This window comes from Nilaparvata lugens, chromosome 3, assembly GCF_014356525.2.
Source record: "Nilaparvata lugens isolate BPH chromosome 3, ASM1435652v1, whole genome shotgun sequence".
Taxonomy (NCBI): domain Eukaryota; kingdom Metazoa; phylum Arthropoda; class Insecta; order Hemiptera; family Delphacidae; genus Nilaparvata; species Nilaparvata lugens.
Window position 1 is genome coordinate 93,065,826 of NC_052506.1, and position 21,496 is coordinate 93,087,321.

General features: G+C 33.1%; 2 protein-coding genes across 4 annotated transcripts; one reads left to right on the forward strand and one right to left on the reverse strand.

Moving 5' to 3' along the window:
• Window positions 1-2,005: 2,005 nt before the first annotated feature.
• Window positions 2,006-6,115, forward strand: LOC111060215. 2 transcript variants are annotated; one of them, XM_022347861.2, is made up of 3 exons: window positions 2,006-5,036; window positions 5,242-5,319; window positions 5,715-6,115. In XM_022347861.2, the coding sequence occupies exons 1-3, from the start codon at window positions 2,813-2,815 to the stop codon at window positions 6,014-6,016; spliced, it is 2,604 nt and encodes an 867-aa protein (XP_022203553.1). In that variant the 5' UTR covers window positions 2,006-2,812; the 3' UTR covers window positions 6,017-6,115. The 2 variants fall into 2 exon arrangements, with proteins under 2 accessions (XP_022203553.1, XP_022203555.1); XM_022347863.2 differs by lacking the exon at window positions 5,242-5,319.
• A 1,022-nt stretch (window positions 6,116-7,137) lies between these two features.
• Window positions 7,138-21,258, reverse strand: LOC111055899 (adenylate kinase isoenzyme 1). 2 transcript variants are annotated; one of them, XM_039425078.1, is made up of 6 exons: window positions 21,031-21,250; window positions 14,483-14,770; window positions 12,120-12,189; window positions 10,644-10,807; window positions 9,109-9,225; window positions 7,138-7,448 (listed from the first exon to the last, which is right to left on the reverse strand). In XM_039425078.1, exons 2-6 carry the CDS (start codon window positions 14,486-14,488, stop codon window positions 7,251-7,253), a joined length of 555 nt encoding a protein of 184 aa, XP_039281012.1. In that variant the 5' UTR covers window positions 14,489-14,770; window positions 21,031-21,250; the 3' UTR covers window positions 7,138-7,250. The 2 variants fall into 2 exon arrangements, with proteins under 2 accessions (XP_039281012.1, XP_039281014.1); XM_039425080.1 differs by lacking the exon at window positions 14,483-14,770 and having other exon boundaries at window positions 21,031-21,258.
• Window positions 21,259-21,496: the final 238 nt, after the last annotated feature.

Consider the following 21,496-nt stretch of genomic DNA (forward strand, 5'->3'; position numbering starts at 1 on the left):
GATAAAATTGAATAATATACTTGAATAAATAGTTGAAAGGTTGTAAGCAAAAATAAACACAGCTGCTTTATTATTGATCAACAACTAATATTACAGATATTCAAAAGTTCTTAAAACAATTAATTCACAAGAATAATAATCTAATAAAGTTACATATAATAGTGTAAAATAGAAAGTACATAAGGCAATTAATATAAAATGAAAAAAAAGAATGTTTATAAAAAAAATTGTGTCCACAGACTATGATTAGTCATGTCCGTGGACTGTCCCGCCAGTATTTTCAATATAAATTAATGCGAAAAAAGCCTAATCAAAAGCAAGATGAAAATATACGACATATTTTCAGAAAAGTAATGTACAGACTAATAAATAAAAAATATATACATACATTTTTAAGTATTATTATACTGAATTCTAATATTAAACTGTTGTCCTATCAGTTTTAGTCATGTCTGTGGACAAAAGGGAAAAAGGGAATTTTAGCACTAGATCAAGTGGCAACACTGATTTTATCAGTTTGCTAGGCGAAGGAGTTCAGCCATGTTGGATGCTAAGCTGTTTCTGGTTGAATTAGTTGATTGCTCTTTTATTAAGGTAGTGAATTAATTGAGATTATTGAAAGTGCAAAGATCATTCAACAGTTCCGTGGACAACTAAAAAAGGTAAGTGTTATTAAGTTTTTATGAATATTGTTTTTAAATTATGTCAAACTAGAACTTCTTTCTCCACTGTAGTGAAGGAGTTGGCTTAACCTTAAATTTGCACTGGTAAAAAATAAAATACTAAGAAACCATCATGTCCGTGGACATCATGTCCGTGGACATCATGTCCGTGGATTGTGCTGTCTATGGACAGTCCACGGACATGATGTGTGGTAACGGACATGACGTTTTTCTGTATTTAGGAACTGAACACTAATATAAATCAACACTGTTACCAGGACTGATTAATATTTGCTCTTGTGAATATTTTAATCATAGATCACATGTTTTCAAGAAATCTCATAGCATGGTTTATCCTCTGTAGCTATTGCTGGGCAACTGTTTACTTTGCAAAAACAACTAGGCCTATTAGGCTTATATATTATAAATTTGAAGTGAATTTTAGAAAGTCCCTTTTGCTTATTTATTGGACCAACTTGAACATAAAAAGGGTAAATTTGTGTGAATTAGAAGTGCGTGTCCCTAAATTACAAAAAATTGCCTCACACAGGCTCATATTTGCGGGGGTAGGGGGTGGAAACATCACCTGAACTACCAGTAGTTTCTGAAAAATATCTTTTTTAATAGCAGTCCAACATAAAAAAAAATTTTTTTGAACTTCTTTGTTTCATTTATCATGATCCTAGTGTTTTTCAATCTTGATATGAGTTATATTGGTAAATTAGTTAACTTTACATTCTTATAGAAGTAGGACCGCCCTTAATTACATACCAGTGAAAAATATTGTTGTTTTTTAATCTGAAAAATTTATATTTTAGGTCATGGCAAGAGTGAAAAAGAAAGTGAATACTGAAAAATATTTAGCCAAAAGAAGAGAAGCCAAGAAACTAAGTATGCAGAGAGCTAGGGAGAAGTTGAAGCAAGATCCTGAAAAACTTGAAGAAGCAAGAAAAAAAGACAGAGAGAGGAAAAAAGCCCAAAGAAAGCCAATAAATGAAATGCCAACCCGACAACAAAGAATTCTCAGAAAACAATGGAAGCAATGTTCAAAAACCTACAGAGAAAAAATAAAGCATCAGGAAAAACTTATAAATGATTTAGATGCTAATACCCCACCATCCAGTCCAGATGCTTTTGCTACTCCACCACCAGAAAAGAGAAATCAGCCATCTACTTCTAGAGTGGAAAGCGGAAAAAGAAGACAGAGAAAAAATAGGAAAATGTTGAAAAAAGAGAATAAAAAGTTACATGACGAAAATGCTACATTGAGAAGAAAGGTTGAAACTTTACGTAAAAGAATTCAGAGATCAAAAAGTCCAATTGAAGTGACACCAAGGAAAAAAGTTAAGTGTTATTAAGTTTTTATGAATATTGTTTTTAAATTATGTCAAACTAGAACTTCTTTCTCCACTGTAGTGAAGGAGTTGGCTTAACCTTAAATTTGCACTGGTAAAAAATAAAATACTAAGAAACCATCATGTCCGTGGACATCATGTCCGTGGATTGTGCTGTCTATGGACAGTCCACGGACATGATGTGTGGTAACGGACATGACGTTTTTCTGTATTTAGGAACTGAACACTAATATAAATCAACACTGTTACCAGGACTGATTAATATTTGCTCTTGTGAATATTTTAATCATAGATCACATGTTTTCAAGAAATCTCATAGCATGGTTTATCCTCTGTAGCTATTGCTGGGCAACTGTTTACTTTGCAAAAACAACTAGGCCTATTAGGCTTATATATTATAAATTTGAAGTGAATTTTAGAAAGTCCCTTTTGCTTATTTATTGGACCAACTTGAACATAAAAAGGGTAAATTTGTGTGAATTAGAAGTGCGTGTCCCTAAATTACAAAAAATTGCCTCACACAGGCTCATATTTGCGGGGGTAGGGGGTGGAAACATCACCTGAACTACCAGTAGTTTCTGAAAAATATCTTTTTTAATAGCAGTCCAACATAAAAAAAAATTTTTTTGAACTTCTTTGTTTCATTTATCATGATCCTAGTGTTTTTCAATCTTGATATGAGTTATATTGGTAAATTAGTTAACTTTACATTCTTATAGAAGTAGGACCGCCCTTAATTACATACCAGTGAAAAATATTGTTGTTTTTTAATCTGAAAAATTTATATTTTAGGTCATGGCAAGAGTGAAAAAGAAAGTGAATACTGAAAAATATTTAGCCAAAAGAAGAGAAGCCAAGAAACTAAGTATGCAGAGAGCTAGGGAGAAGTTGAAGCAAGATCCTGAAAAACTTGAAGAAGCAAGAAAAAAAGACAGAGAGAGGAAAAAAGCCCAAAGAAAGCCAATAAATGAAATGCCAACCCGACAACAAAGAATTCTCAGAAAACAATGGAAGCAATGTTCAAAAACCTACAGAGAAAAAATAAAGCATCAGGAAAAACTTATAAATGATTTAGATGCTAATACCCCACCATCCAGTCCAGATGCTTTTGCTACTCCACCACCAGAAAAGAGAAATCAGCCATCTACTTCTAGAGTGGAAAGCGGAAAAAGAAGACAGAGAAAAAATAGGAAAATGTTGAAAAAAGAGAATAAAAAGTTACATGACGAAAATGCTACATTGAGAAGAAAGGTTGAAACTTTACGTAAAAGAATTCAGAGATCAAAAAGTCCAATTGAAGTGACACCAAGGAAAAAAGTTAAGCATATGTTAAAAGGACAAAATTGTTCAAATGAAATTAAAAAACAACTTGTTTTTGGAGAAGTGCTTAAAAATCAGATTAATGTTAACTTTAAAGAAGAAAAAAGCCTAAATAGGAAGAGATGTCTAGCCACATTTTTAAGTGGTAAAATAATCAAGAAGTATCGAATGATGTCTAAAGTTAGGGATATTATTTCTCGCAGAACCACAAACTTGAAAACTAACAATAAAAACATTCACAAACTAGTGTGTGAGAGGAAAGATGTTACATATTTTTTGTCCCAAGATGAGCACAGTAAGCAGTGTGCAGGAAAAAAGGAAACAATAACACGAAAAAAAGTAAAAATGCAGAAACGGCTATTAACAGATTCTCTGCAGAATCTTCACAAAAAGTTTACAGCCACTTACCAAAACCACAACGACATGAGCTACTCCAAGTTTTGTAAACTTAGACCGTTTTGGATTACCATCCCTGATTGTAAAAATAGAGACACTTGTTTGTGTAAACTCCATACAAATATGGAACTCGTTGTTTCAAAGTTGAATAGTTCACAACTAATCACTGAGAAAAATACTAAAGATTTGTTATCGAGCCTTACTTGTGATGGAGAAACCAACGAAATTTGTCTTCAAAGGAAATGTGTAATCTGTAAACTCAGAAACATTGATATAGCCTTGAATGATGACAACAAAAATGACACCATTAACTATTTTTATTGGAACACTATTGAAGTAGAAGTAGAAATTAAGGGAATCAAGAAGAAAAAGAAAAAAACTGTGAAAGAAGACAGATCTACTACAAAAGAAATGCTTGTTAGACTATTTAGAGGTTTGTTGAACAAATTTTTGATCCATGTTCTTAATATAAAACACCAGTATCGAGCCATCCGCCAAGCAAAGGAAAACTTGAAAGTAAATGAGGGTTTATTACACATGGACTACTCAGAGAATTATAATTGTAAGTATACAGAAGAGATCCAGAGTTTGCACTTTGGAGGATCAAGAAATCAAGCTACTTTGCACACTTCAATATTATACTACAAAGATAAAGTCACTGAAGATTTGAAATCTGTTTGTTTTTGCACTGTATCTGAAGAAAGGCGCCATGATGCAGTTGCTGTTTGTGGACATCTCAAACCGATTTTCAAAGAAATTAAAAACTTAATACCAAATCTTTCAAAAATGCATTTTGTAAGCGATGGCCCCTCCAGTCAATATCGTAACAGAAAAATGTTTGTTCTCATTGGTGAATATCTGACATCTCTGTTGGGTGTAAGTAGTGTCAATTGGCATTACCTAGAAGCCGGGCATGGCAAGGGAGCTGCTGATGGAGTTGGCGGTGTCCTGAAAAGAACAGCTGACAACTTAGTATCAAAAGGAGTAGATATACCTACTGTACCTGTTTTGGTACAACAGTTGAGTCTACACTGCCCTGGAGTAAAAGTGATATATGTTACTCATGAGGAGGTTTTGGAGTGCGATAATCTTCAACTTACATTACCCAAGTTTAAAGGGACCATCAAAACTCATGAAATCTGTTGGGCAGAAGCTAATAAAAACCTGATCCAAGTAAGAAGTCTTACATGTATGTTATGTGCTCCAAACCAAAAATGTAAACATTTCCATATTGGACAGATAAACTTGCAACACTCTCAAGGACAAAATACCAAAACCTCGACTGCTTCAAGTTCTACACACTGTATCCTTTTTACAGCAAAATTCTCTAGAATACTACTATTTTTTACAGAGTAGGCTTAACCAATTTACAAAAATAGTATTAAAATTTAAGACTGACATACCAAATCTACACTGTGGGTTTCTTAAACTGTATAGTTCTAAAATTGGATTGCCTAGGAACAGTTGTTAAAGATCTTACACTATTTTCCTTAACTAATGAATTTTAGGTGGTAAGACCAAAACTTCCATGGACAAACTGAAAAATAGGAACAACTCTTCATTCAAGACCTCGACTGCTACACACTGTATCCTTTATACAACAAAATTATCAATACTAATATTTTTTTACAGAGTATGCTTAACCATTGTTACAAAAATAGTATACCAGGGCTTCAAGACTGGGTTTCTTAAACTGTATAGTTATAAAATTGGATAAGTATTTTATTCTTGAAGTGTATATAACAAAAACAACCAACCTACACTTTTTTTTAAATGGTAACAGGTCATAGCACAAGATAATTTTCAAAAACACTGTGTGCACAAACTAAAAAGGTACAAACATTTGTCCAGTGTAATAGGCCTACAGGTCACAGGTAATAGGCCTAGGAACAGTTGTCAAATATCTTGCAAGCACTATAATAATAAATAAATAAATAAATAAATAGTGCAAGCACTATTTTCCTTAACTAATGAATTTTAGGTGGTGAGACTTTCAAGAACCCTGAAGATGGGGATTGGCTCCTAGTAAAATTTCCTGGGAAGCGCAGCATCAAGTACTACATTGCTATTGTGGAGCAGATCATTGAGACTGAAGGAATTTTTGTTCGGTGTGGAAGAAATATCGGTGACAATGTTTTTAAGTGGCCCGAACCTGAGGACAAATGTTTAATAGACTATGACCAAATTGAGAAAAGATTAAAGCCACCTTCATTCAACTATAAAAATGACAGACTTGTTTCATTTAAATTTGAACATAAATTTGATGACTATCTTATTTTGTAAAATTATGTTTAGTACACACACTTACGGTACATTTTGATGTTGTACCAGACACTATTCTACCTAAGATTTACCAAATAATAAACAAACTAACTCATTGTTTATTGAACAATTCTTTATTTAATCTACATGATGATTCGCACATCTCCTAATATGATGAGTAACTATTTTGACTTTCACAACAGTACATTAGGCCTACTTGTTTAGTTGTCCGTATACGTGTAGTATCATCAAGGTAATCCCTGTACACTGAATATATGGGGCCAGTGCCTTGAAACACTCCCAGACGTGACTACACGAATACCTCCAAGTAATGTGCGATACTATTGTGAAAGTGAAAATAATTACTCATTACATTATAGAGCTACCGTTCATGTTCGGACAAAACCTTGTTGAATAACAACTAATTTGCTACTTTGAACTCTACATTTTTCCTCCACTTATGCGAATCACTATAAAGCTACTAGAAGAAATTGTATTTGAAAATAATGAATTATTTTTTCTCTTGAATGAATGACTATCAATGGTGACTAATTTTTTTATTTCATCAGCCTAAATTATTAATTGGGTTGGTATAAGTTAGTTATTTCTAACTATTCAAAATATGTATCCAGAATAATTCACTTAATCGTTGTTTTGTTGGCTTTCATATTACTTATAAAATTTCAAAACTAACTATGAAGTACCTATATATTTGTTATCGTATTCTATTTGTTATCGTATTCATTTTTGTTGCTATTTCAACTTGTGATTGGTAGCTTTGACTTGGATCTTGGATGAATAAACAAGACTGCTTCTACAGTGACACAAAACCAAATCAGCACTTTCGAATAATATAATTGAAACAAGCATGAATAACAAGCAAATCTTGTCATTTCTGCGAGTGAATAGTTGTATCTGACAATTCAATATAGATACAGTAATCCTTCATCATCACATGGAAATTTGAATTATAGAAATCAGTATGATGATGAATAGGTTCATTCGATTAAAGAGTCACACAATTGTGAAGTAGGCCTAACCAAAATTATACAAATTAAAAGGTCACAAAATCACAGATGCAGATGAAAAGGTAAATGTTATACCAAGTATATATATATGTATATGTTATAAGTTAACTTTTAATGTAGTATATACTTACAGTATATACATATGGTTATATGAATGAACATATATATGCACCAGTATAATATGTTTATGTAGATTCTATATGAATGTACAACTGTATATATGATTTTCAAGGACTTACTTTTTTCGTTTTGCTCTCATAGTTTTGTACAATGGGATCGTTGTGTGTGTGGAACGTGTTCAGTCTCTTTTTTATTGTCTCTTCGTTGTCATCCGCTCGACCCGACGTCTGACCTCTCTTCAGCAGCCTCGCGATCATCACATCGTCATTCGCATCCAAATACAAAATAATGTCACACGGCGAAATCTAAAAATAAAGAAACACACATTTTTATATAGATATCTATAGATATCATTGTGTGGATTTATTTAAGAAGTTCAACATTTTGACAGTTGTATGTCTTATGTATGTAAAAATTAATTTAGCAAGTATTTCTGTTAAAAGCAACGTTCACAACCATTACACAAGAAATTCTGAATCTCCTAGAGTGAACCAGTGCAATCATGCAAATACATTGAACTGCTTTAAGGAGTTTGGTATAAGAGCTTATGAGAAGCTTCCTGCACATTATTTGAAGGAGCTAGAAGTGGGTAAATCTAAGAGAACCAATATTTTAATAGAAAAATGCCCGTATAGAAAAGAGGAGTTTCTAATTTGAGGGTATTTTTGTTTGCTGTTTGTATGCTTTTGTGTTTGAATTTTTATTTCTATGAATGTGAATACTTTTTATTCACCTTGTTTAATTTATTATGACGATGCTATGCATTTGTATATAAATTAATATTTTTCGCAATAAAGAAATCATGAATCTTGAATCTTGAATTTCTAATTTATTTCAATAGGCGGACTACTTCAAAGTTTTATTACATAGAATTACTATAATTCTTCATTCATTTCGAAACTGTTTTATTTCTTCAATAGAATCCTTATAATGTAAAAAAATATTTTAAAGCCGTCACACAAGGAAAACGCCAATATAACGTGGGAAAATTCATTCGAATTATTTTACTGTGAAATTTTGTTATAATTAAGAATGTTAGGGGAAGCGAAAAATAATGGGAGACGTGTGAAGATGGAAGAGAACATGATAGTGCAATTATCAAATTGCTGAATAAACTATACACAATACTGCTGAATTGATGAATAATACTTATTAATCTCGTTCAAGATATCAGTTTGAATTTCGATTATTGATTCAGTCTGAAAGCTGATTCCAATCAGTTTGATTTATTAGCTATCAGTTTGATTTATTAGCTATCAGTTTGTATAAATAGCCGTAGCATGACATTTTAAAGAATGTAGTTCATCCTATAATATGCATCACCACACCGTTGTAAACATATGAAATCCAATTCAATGAGTATCACAGCCATGTGTAATGTTTCAATCTATAACTATAGAGTGGTCGAAATGCAACGCAACACAAATGAAACTCGAGTCTTTTCAAATTTGATTTTGCTGGATATTTTGATACGAGATGTTGTATTTTTAAGAGTTCTGTACTATTTATGGGAAAGTCCTTGCACCTATTTTGTTTAGTAAATTCACAAATTACAATAATCACAATTTAGAAACATTGTGCGATATCAGAACACCCGAATGTTTTTGTTAATAAATTACCCTAGTTAACAAATAATTATAAAATAGCAGACCCCTGTTAGATAAAAGTATCAGTATTTGAAGACCAACAATTCGTAAGCCTATAAGCCAACTCCATTGTAGTATACTAAAATTTGTATGATTTTTTCAAATCCTAAAATTTTCTGTACTAAACTTAGTTACTTAGAATAAAAATATCCATCTTTCAATGATGAAGTGGAGAATGATCTCCGAAAGATGTCGATAATAGCATGGAGACGAAAGGCATGTGACCGTGATGAATGGAGGGCTCTTGTGCGAGAGGCTAAAGCTCACATCAAGCTGTAAAGTTAGAAGAAAGAGAAGATCTTTCAATTTTTTTACTTACCGTCTCTTCGAATTGTTTTCCCTGCTCCAGTTCTCGTGGATATCCATCGATCAAGAATCCCTTCGACGAACTCACCAAACTAATCATCTTCTCAGCCAGTAAGTGCAGTACTACATTCTAAAAGAAAAAATAGTTTAGAAAAGTGTTCAGTGAAGGTACTTTGGATTATTAAATAGTCTGAATTCCTTGGAAATTGCAGAAGAAACCCGAAAGCAACAACATAATTATTTAACAGAAGAGGTGTAGTGTAACTTTTGTTACTTTTCAATGTCAGAATATCAAGTAATAATATTTTTCTCACAAACGAGAAACGAGTAGGTATTTCTAGTAATTCAATGAAAAAAAATCACTAGTCTTCCAAAAATTCCGTCTTTCGGAGGAGACGATAAGCCGTCGGTCCCGACTACCTAAAACGTAGTCGTCATCTCTCATCATCAGCATCATCCCTCTCACTCATTACCCACGCACAAGCCTAAGAGCTTATGCGGGCATCACATAAAAAAATTGAATTACAAAACTAAAATTTTCAATAATAGACAGAAATAATTGATTATAGGCCTATTCTATATTGATTCCAGTCCTATTATAATATACAGCTTGACAACTTATATAGTTTTATATACTGTGTAACTTATATACTGTGTGAGTATTTCTTTATATTATCATAATATAATAAAGTTTGTTATTTTTAGTCCTCTAAAATTATTTCTTAAACATGTGAATACTTCCTATTTTAGTGATAATAATTTAAAATATTTCTTCTTCGTTTGGTTTTGAAGCATCTAAATTTGAAAATCTACTTTGTGAAAATAATTAAGGACTGAAAATTTTGTGAAGTGAACAACTACAAGACTTAACCTATTCGGGACTATGTGTAACCTTATCTAAATTTGGGAGAGGAATAGCACAAGGTTACCTCATTTTTTCTCTCCTAATTTTGAAGATGTACTTATTGTATGCATCAATGAATAAAGAATGAATAAAGTTTTCATTTTTTGTATTAGAAGTTGAATTGATTTTTTTTAAATTATGTATTCTGTATTGTATGTTCAATGTGTAGTTTATAGTATTGTAATAATAATTGTATAGCCTATTATGTATTTGACTTTGCTCATGACTTGTTTTGTTTCTTTACAATAAAATTCGATTCATTCATTAGGATAAGTATTTAATTGATAGATCTACTATGTCAGTGCAAATCTCAGGTTCCAGGGTTGCTTTTATATGGAGTTCAGTGCTGCCACTGCTTCACAGAAGCCTTTGAGAGAAAGAGAGTAAGATAAAGCCTAGGTAATTTAGCTAATAGCTAGAGGGAGTCCAAAATATATGTATACAGTTTTTATTGGAATTGTATTTTGAAATGAATAAATTGAAAATTTGAATTGGAAGAATCAGCATAAATATGGCAAGAGTGTGTTATTATTCTTGTAAGAAATAACAGTGGCCATGCGGCAAACCTAAGTTTGAACGACAGATAAAATTATTGATTTTTGAAATTTCTAGAAGATTGAGCTGTGAATAATGGGCCTACTAACGGTGGGCACGAGCTCGCCCTTGGTCATGATGGCGTTGAGAGCCTTTCCGCGGTCGGACCCCGACTGGACATCGGCTCTCAGCAGATCACCCGTCGAGATGTGCGTGAACCCGTATGTCGCCACTATCTGGTTGCACAGTGTGCCTTTTCCCGACCCTGGACCTCCTGTCCACAGAAAATAAACAATCCAACTTCAACAAAAATAATTCATAATTCATTTAATGATTTAAGATACACAATCACAATAAAATAGCTGAAAGGGGACCAACAGACATAAAGCTTGACAAATGAAACAATGGTAACAAATAATACTTGGAAATTAAAATAGAGAGAGCAGATAACATAATTTTTACTTCAACCGCCTTCAGCCGCTAGATTCACACTTATCGAGTGAAAGTGATTGGCATATTAAAAATATTTTTTATTTATTGCCAAATACAAGAAATATTTTTACAAATAAAAATGATCATTAAAATGCAATAGTTTTTGGCGTGACTGGAAAAAGAAGCCTTGAGCTCCAAATAATAATATAATTCCCATGAGTTTTAATTGGACTATTCGCACTCAGCCAGGCTGAAGTGGACTTGAAGTATAAAAATTATACTACGTATAGATACCATAGTCAGGTCCACGTTATGATGGCAGTGGAGAAATATAGGAGAACAGCGTTATCGATTCTCTGTCTTGCCACTGCCTTCTATAGCTGATACCGGTATATATCTGATGTAATATTAACTGTTCATTCTTGTTTGAAATAATGAAACATATTTTATTTGTCAAGAAAATATATTTGAAACATATAAGATTGCATGATTGAGATTGAATATTTTGTAAATAAATTTTATTTCTACATTATTAAAAAACGATCTGGCAACGTTGCGGAGCTAGAAAAGGATAGCGCTATCGGCTTTGTCGAATGATAGACGAGGATAGCAACACGAATGGTAATCAAATACTGCCATTATAACTTGGACCCAACTATAAAACGGAAACTTTTCAAATAGGTACTTTATTGAGAAAATTTAAAAAAAATCAACGTTTCCAGCAATGTTTGTAAGTCTATTTTTTATTAATGCTGCATATTTTATATATTTAACAGGAGAATAGGTCAAGACCAAAGTGTTATAGACTTCAATGTCATCGGTAAAATAAACAGTTGCCAAAGTCGTTAGTTTCAAAGTCCAACAAAATAGAAAAGAGAGTAAAAATAAGTTTATTAGTTAGCTACCGTGGCTTCAGAAATAGAAGACAAGAGTTTCAAATGATGATCATTGGATAGAAACTTAACCAGTACATGTGTTCTGTTGGGATATAATAGAAATTATTTTAAAAATTATGGATTAAAGCAATGATAATCAAAAAAAGAAGTTGAATAAATTGAAACAGTTTTGGGTTCTTTTTGAAAGAGTGTTAAGATTGTACCGGTACTCAATTTAATAAATCAATAAATAAATTATAATTATATTCAAAAACTCACCTAGCACCCATATAATTGGTAACTTTGCTTCTTTCAATACTGTTGTATCCAGTTCAGGCATTTTTATTTCCTGAAAAATGAATTATGACGAGCTGTTTTGAACTTTATGAATAAAATTATAAATATCTTTCATATACGTACCTACTTATCTTAGTTTCACAAACCATGCGAATAAAAATAGAAAGTGTTCAGCAGAGATGATTTATAAATAATGTATCTCTGTTAAAAAATGTTAGTAGAAGATAACAATGAGATAATGTTATTTATGACTTATGTTTCATAATGAGTCATATTATACGGAGAAAAAGTACGGTATTGGTCCAATTCATATCAATAATGGGTTGTATATTTTGATTCATAGGACAATTAAATGAAAAAATGATGATTCACAATATATTAAAAGTAAATTTAAAATGATTTATTATTAAATAATCTGTATTCCTTGGAAATTGCAGAAGAAACCCAAAAGCAACAACATATATTATTTAACAGAAGAGGTGTAGTTGATGTATAACTTTTTAATGTCAGAAAATTATTAATTCTATATTGTCAATGGCCTCATTACTAATTTGACCTTTTTCAACAATAAATTATCCCACTCTTGTAATAATGAGTCACACCTATTATATGTAGTATAGATTCATCTTGCATTTCACAATTCACTTCAATGAATAAATATATGTCAAGTGACGTCGGCTAAGGTACTGTTTTTAGAATTTATAGATTGCAACTAATAAATTTCAGGGTCTCTATATGACTTGATGAATGAATGAATTTGGCAGCCGGGTCCGATAACTCATGAAGAAAATGCATAAAAGATATGGATTGAACATCTATGAATTATTAATATAGGAATTCAATATCATGTAATGGAAATATATTTTTATAACTGATATTTGATGCCTCGGACGTTAGAATGTAATATAAACTGAATGTAAATAATAAGACTAAAAACTGGTAGAATGTCATAAAAATATGGGTACAACAGTACAAATAAGAATATAAAACTGAGTACCCTTTTTAATAGTATATTTCGCACCTAGAGCAGAAAATGACATTTTTCCGGCTCGAAATCGGTTTTCAAGTCCGAGGCCGTAGGCCGAGGATTAGAAAAGATTGAGAGCCGGAAAAACATTTTTGCCCATGGTGTGAACGATATTTTTTGCCACACTACAAGTATTACTGCCAAAATAAATAAAGAATACTCGTTAAGTTATCGTACCTATCTCTTGATTTTAGTGGTAGAAGATTTGCAGTCAGGATTTCTTTCAAAATTTCACTTAGAATATCACGGGCATCGTCATCTTCAAGCATTTTTGGAAATTCGGAATGCGCTAATCAACAATAAATAATTGAATATAAATGGTTGCAAAGTGAATGCTGAATTAGTTTGATTTGAAACTCGAACTGAAATAATTGCAACTTCAGATGAAGAAAATTGACACTTGCCCGATCTAGCGGATGACTTATTAACTACGGACTTCCATGTTAGCGGCTAGAAAAAGTACGTTTTCCGGTCTGGGCCGGAAAGAAACACTTTTCTGACGTCAGACGAGAGTCATCTGCAAACAATGTCTTTCAGATCTACGTAGGGACAGGAAAACACCTGCTTTCTGTGCAGTGTGGCGAAAAATTATTTAGTCACGACTTGTTTCGACTATAATGAATAATAATGACTTCGGTTATAATGGCAATATAATGACTTGATAATGGCATTATATAAATAATTACCAGAAATAGAAAGATGACAATAAGTTCTAATTCTACGAATTGAATAAATTATTAAGTCTGCCTCACACCGGTGCGGATAAATAATAAATAATTTTTGAAAAGGGTATTCAGATATATATATTCAAAAGTAGCCCTAAAAAAACAGTACAGATAGCCTATATTTTGTAACTATTTTTAGTTACAAAAAGTTATTTTTTGGAAATATATTTTTGTAACTGATATTTGATGCTAAAGACGTTAGAATGTGCATAACAGAAATTGAATGTAAATAATAAGTCTAAAAACTGATAAAATGTCATATAAATACAAACAATAGTGTATTAATGATACACAAGGTATATTTGTTTGAATTTTATAAAACTATGTTACTGTAAAAACTTTCAGTTTTTATAAAAATAACATGAATCATCTATATTTTGGCAAGAATACTATGACTTAATTATTTTAAATTATCTAATGACAATCTATATGCTATTGTGTTTAGGATTTGCATTGTTTGTTTTCTGTTTTGCCTTATGTAAAGAATGTTGCAAATTATAGAAAAGGTTGCAAGAAAAACGAAACTTTTTATTATTTTATTTATAAGTAAGCTATGTTGAAAAATTGAAGGTTGGTTAACCAAAACAACTTACCGCCATGGCTTATGAGGATGAGTTGGAGTATCTTAGAAGCTCTAAACACAAGAGGTTATAAATTCACAGATTATTATTTGAACACCTCCACAATCACAGCAAAAGCAGATTAGGCAGGGAAGAAGAAGAAGATGAAGAAGCAAAGCCACTCAAGTGCTGACTCTCAGCTGAGAGAGTGTCTCTGCGACTTGAAATAACGAGGATGAAGATTGCGAGAGATGATGTCCACTAGAGCGCAATCTTGTCCCAGGTCCGGGGGCGGAGGCAGCTCAGCTTCGATATCAGACGCTGGCGACCAAAATAGATTTATTTATTCTCTCACACACACACACTTAAACTCACATTTAGCAAACGCATGCTCCAACCAGACACGAAATTTGAAACAAATCTATTGCATTTTAAAAAGAAAGCTTAAAGATGATTGAAAGGCCAGTATCTTGAAAAACTGGCATTAGTTAATCAGAATAGTAGGTAATAGCTGACCAAGTGAAGTGAGGTCTAAGATTCAAGTCGACGGTTTGGCATTTCTCTTAATGTTTAAATGTTAATATGTTGCGCATTTACGGCGAAACGCGGTAATAGATTTTCATTTAATTTGACAGGTATGTTCCTTTTCAAATTGCGCTTCGACGTAATTTGGCATTTCTCTCAATGTTTAAATGTTTGAATGTTTAAATGTTTATATGTTGCGCATTTACGGCGAAACGCGGTAATAGATTTTCATTAAATTTGACAGGTATGTTCCTTTTCAAATCGCGTCGCGTCGACGTATATACAAGGTTATTGGAAATTTTGCATTTCAAGGATAATATGAAAGGGAAAAGGAGCCTCCTTCATACGCCAATATTAGAGTAAAAATGTGGTTTGGGGCACTCACACAACTTTCCTTGCTCATTGAACTATAAGCCTCATTATCAAACGAGAATAATTCAGGGGAATAACATAATGACGATTGACGGCAACATATTTGCAACTACGATCAGACTACTGTATATGTGTATAAACAATTATTATTGTTTTCAGAGTACTTTCTCCTTTATGTAAATTGTGAAATTCGATGATTTTTTGAAATTCGTCAAAACAGCTGTTCTACAGATGAATCTTGACTATGACTGTGTTCTTTTTATAAACTGCTCTACCTACCTACCTCATGCACGAGAAGGAGGTTACAATAAAGTCCATTTCTCTAGGATTGGGTGGACCCCCCATTAGTACCCCAGGAAAAAGACTCATGTCAGTTGATAGAGCTAATAAATAACTATAAAGAGTATTGATTTGAAAAAAATCGTTAGAGCCGTTTTTGAGAAAATCGTGAAAAACATGGTTTTTTAGTAACTGTCATTTTTCTCAAGAATATTACGGAGCTCCTGCAATTTTCTCAGAAATGAGACTCATGTCAGTTGATAGGGCTTATAAATAGCTATCCATGGTATAAATTTGAAGAAAATCGTTGGAGTCGTTTTCGAGAAAACCGTGAAAAACATGGTTTTTTAGTCATTATCCGCCATTTTTCTCAAGAATATTACGGAGCTCCTGATATTTTCCCTGAAATGAGACTTATGCCAGTTGATAGGGCTTATAAATAGCTATCCATGGTATAAATTGGAAGAAAATCGTTAGAGCCATTTTCGAGAAAAACGTGAAAAACATGGTTTTTTAGTAATTATCCGCCATTTTTTCCGCCATCTTGAATTGAATTTTATTGAATTTCTTATCGTCGGGTCCTTATTGTATAAGGACTTTAAGTTTGAAATTTCAAGTCAATCGGTTAATTAGGAATGGAGTTATCGTGTTCACAGACATACACACATACACACACACACACACACACACACACACTTACACACACACAGACCAATACCCAAAAATCATGTTTTTGGACTCAGGGGACCTTGAAACGTATAGAAAACTTGAAATTGGGGTACCGTAATTTTTTTTGGAAAGCAATACTTTCCTTACTTATGGTAGTAGTGCAAGGAAAGTAAAAATCAGGCTATAGAACTATTCATCATAAATCACCTAACAAGAGTGATTACACAGATGTGTGGAGAAGCAAAGCTATTGCTGTATTTCCATAAGGTCTATAGTTTCAATCAGGTAATTGTGGATGAGAATACTGCGTGAGGTCTACTGTTCACAGAACTACTAGTATAATAATAATACTGAGGTTGATGCCCACATAAGCTCAAAGGCTTGTGCGTGAGTAATGAATGAGAGGGATGATGATGAGAGATGACGACTACTTTTCAAGTATTTATGGACTAGTAGTTCTGTGAACAGTAGACCTCGCGCAGTTGTAAACCACAGCCTCCTCTATTAAGATAGATTCACACATATGGGATTGTGCTGTGTTGCGTTTGTGATGGGACTGCGGCCAGTCGATTTTAGATGGATTCGCCAAAACGGTCTCTCCATTTGAAATGCATGACTAGAGCCTATAGTCATTCACACATAGGTCATTTGAGAGCTCTTTCAGAGAGCTCTTCAAGGCCACAGTCTCATGCCCTGTGAGTCGCTGAAGCAGCTTTGGCTGTTTCCGTACAGCCTCGGGCATCTTCGTGTACACCTGCCGGCTGTTCTGGCTTGTATTAGAATATTATAATCGTTAATTCATTCTCAAGTATTTCCAAAATGTTCTAGAACTTCGGTATACTCATACGAAGATACTTGAAAAATTTCACTTGGTCACTTTTAGGACGCGAAAATATTGTGTGGAATTCTCCCTCTTCATCTCTTGCTCTCCACAGCTGGTGCACCCAAAATTTTTGCCTCTTTCTTTCTCTCTCTCTTCTTCTTGTTTTCGCAATACAATAAACGCACCAACCGCTAAAATGACATCCTCTTCGTCGGAATTCATCTCTGTTACTGAAGTAATGAAGTGATTGCAATGGAATGACGTAATTACAGAGCAAAACAGCAACAGGACGGCCGCAGCACAGTCCCCTATGTGTGAATGATACCGACCCAACATGAACGCAGTCCCATCGCAACCGCATCGCAGCACAGTCCCATATGTGTGAATCAGCCTTAAGCTGTCTGTATGTCGTGTCGGCGAGATATCGGTGTGAAAACGGCTAATGGCTGTTGAGGTTGTTATCAAAATAATGCTTACATCAAAAGCTAATCTCCTTCAAGACATACTGGCAACAGGTCAGCCCGAGTTGAAAGGACAGAAAAAACGAGAGAATAATTGATATGTTACTTTCAGTCAATTGCATGCGCTATTGCATGCAAATAATAGTCCACACGCAGCTGATTTTTTTACTAAGTTACATTTAATTGCATTGACCATTGAATGCAATAAAGTTAATAATTCACTTGACAGCTAATGTACAGATGAATAATTCTATAGTCTGATTTTTTTCGGGAATATTGGCGTTTGACGGAGACTCCGTTTCCTTTTGTATTATCCTTGAAATGCAAAATTTAAAAAACCTTACAATATACATTGACATATACCTGTCAAATTTCATGAAAATCTATTGCCGTGTTTTGCTGTAAATGTGGATCATTATAAATATAAACATAAAGAGAAATTCAAAACCGTCGACTTGAATCTTGGACCTCACTTGCTCGGTCAATTTATTAATATCTATAACCTGCATAAAATGTAGGCTATAAAAGAGGTTTTCCATGATTTGATTCTCAAAATTCAGTGATAAATTTACAAATGGGTAAATATTTGCGGTTTTCCTGGTAGCGCAATAGCTTATACTTATCTAATGATAAAAACCTCTATTTGAGGTTTCTTTCGGAATTTATTATAATTATTAAATAGAGTGCAGGCTACGGAAATTGATCTGTTTGAAATTGTTGGAAAAATAAAACTTTATTCAAACTACCTACTGTTCTCCATGTTGAACAACTTTATTTCATTTTGACTATATATTCCTCACTTGAAATTGTGTACTGCTTTGAATGAACTCTTGTTAACAATTTTACATGACTAGATGAATAATGAATGTACACGGTTTGAAAGATATTCACTATAATATATATCTCTGTTTAGCCTTTCTACACATAATAATGTAAAATGTACGAAACTTATGGATCTATTCTATGACAGTGGCTCTTTATAAGATTTATATTGATCAGATGGTACATGTCCATAATGAATAAATAATTATAGTTTTTGTTTAAATTTTTTTGAATCAGTATTGTCATCGATTGAAGGTGGGCAATTATTCAATTGGATCAATTATTTAGGGTACCCGGTCTTATTTATGTTTGTATACCGTACGTAAATAAACTCACCTCTTATAGTTGAATTTGTCAACATAACTATGTCATTAGCACTAGTAAACAAAGAACAGTGTATTTCTTTTTGACGATGAGCGTCTATATGGACTCTCAAGTGATACAAAATATGAAGAAATTTTTTTGTGACACAGAGGGGTTATTACTATATCTATAATAAGCAACCAGCAGTTTCCAAAGCACGCGAAGTTTGAATAAATAATTCACCTACAAGTCATGGAATTCTCGTGTTGATTGAGTGATAGGAATAAATTCAACAGTGTTCTCATTATTCAACGCTGTTGCAACCACGTTTTCTTACTCCATCAAGGATTGACCGTTGTCATGAATAATAAAATATAATGTAAATAATAAAGCTCTCTTCTAGTATCTAATATTGTTGAATGCCTTCGCAGACATTTAGAGTGAAAAAGAAGTTCTCGTACAGTACGGTAACTGATTTGTATACCTCATCAGCAATAACTCAGCAAACGTTCACGTTCGAGTTATGTAATGAGAATGAGTTTGAACCTTTGAAACTTTTAACAGCGCAATGAAGACAAAGTAATGTACCTGTTAGCAACAAATAGCTTGGCCTTGACAATGAAAACTCACGAACTAATTGATATGCAAGTCATCTATTGTACAGCAAATCATGTCCTTGAGATCGGTTCTAGATAACGATAATGATGCCAAAATTCACATGTATACAATTTTTGAGCATCAAGTGATCAACAATATTTTCAATTCTGTTTGATTAATTTTGCTGTACAGTATCCATCCTCCACCTCTACTGAACTTGCTGTACACTATTTATTATAGAGTGTTCAGCATTTATATTCTCAAACTGGAATCAGGATTGGGCATAGTTACAAAATATCTCGAACGATTCAAGGTTCAAAGTCTAAATACTCCATAATACCTCAAATAATAAGCTGTGTGAGTTGAATGTTCAGGCCTAATGGAGAAACTCCAATTGATGTTTCATGTATATAGATATCCATTATTGAATATTTTTATCATGGATTATTCATAATTATTGGCTTTATAACTGAATTTAATTTTCAGTTTTAATTTTTCTGCTCAAAATTTTCAAGTTTATTTCAATATTATTGAAACTTTCGGATTGTTTAGTGTTATTTCCGGCTCTTATCAACCCTTCGAAATTCAAAATTCATCAGTCATTATCTCGAATACGTATTCTCTGAGTGAAAACAGAAATTTTAAACTTAATCTCACTTTGGACTATTTATGTGCCAAAATCAAGGAATTGAAGAAGTTTTGGGCAATTGCCTGTTTCTCTTTCCAAATATCGTGTTTGTGACTGCTCTAATAAATAAATAAATAAATAAATAAGCTCAATTGTAAATAAATAAATAAATTTTCTCTTTGTGAATCGGACAAAAATTAAGTTAGATCATATATTATCGTATATAGTAAAGACAGAAGTGCCCACAGGGGGGCGTTGTGATGCAGTCTGCCTCATTGAAATTTTCTAGGTGGGACTGAAAAACAAATCTTAGTGGTGGGGGGGGGGGGTGATTCCAAAAAAGGACAGCAGTGTTTTTGTCTGGTTAATTTCTTTTTGGTATAGGGGAGTGTTTTCGTCGTTTTTATTGTGCTTGAGGACAGTAGGAACCCCTTAGAACAGCATTTATGTTCAACTGTTTAATAGCTGTTCTATCATATAGGCCCTATTCATTATTCATTAATACAGTATCCATATAATATCAAAAGTAAGGTATCTCATAATATTCAACTCAACACAGAACTGAAATGAGATAATCTAGGGTACCCAAGGAATATGTATAGTCCTATACTATCAAATAATAATGACAACGGTACGTTAGTAGCTATGATGAGAAAAAAACAATAATAAAATGTTTGATTCAATTTCAATCACGAGCAAGGAATCTCTAGATATAAACTATATATGAAGGCTATTTAAGAAAGCATTATTTCTATTAAAATAAGCCCATTGTGGTAAATATTGAAATTTCGTTTTTTGAAAATGTCTCATTATAAGTTATTCTCAATTTCTTTATCAAAATCGCCTTAGAAGTGATTAGGCCCACGGTGAAATTATACATAAATGTGTAGACGAAATTATACCTTGTTTACCAAATTATAAAAAAATATACCAAATTATACATTGCTTGTGTAGGCGAAGGAACTGAAAAGATCCGGAGATAATCTCAGAATTAGCTAGTTCAGTATTGTTTATTATTAGTGTTTTGAGCATTACATTCTATTTTAGTGTTGAGTGAGAAAGCTAATTTAGAGTTGAGAGAGTCAAATAGGTGTATATTGACCTGACAAACGGTGAGTGTGATGGAATGGTGCCAGGATATGACGACAAGAAGCAAAGTGATGAGCAGAGCCGTCGGAAGGAAAGATGGAGGAACGAATTGAAGATAATTGAGAATGAGTGTGAGTGAGAGGACAGATAACACCAGCAGAACCGAAGCTGGCGGACTGTGATCTGAGACTAGGATACTCCAAAATTCGTTCAACCACGCGTGCAAACGATCGATAGGCAAACTAACGCTATCTGCCGCCCAAAATAGGAACTAAGTCGGTCACTGTGTCATCCCCGATAAGAGAAGCTCGAGCATGCTTGATGAATTAGAATTCTTATAATATGCTGGGGGAAAGGGTCATGGCCCCCAAATGGGGGAGGATATAGAACCTCTATTCCTGGGCCCAGATCAAGGCCATTTCCTTGATTTCCTTTTTATTCTGGAATGTTTTCGAGCGGATCCCAGGAGAAAATAAAAC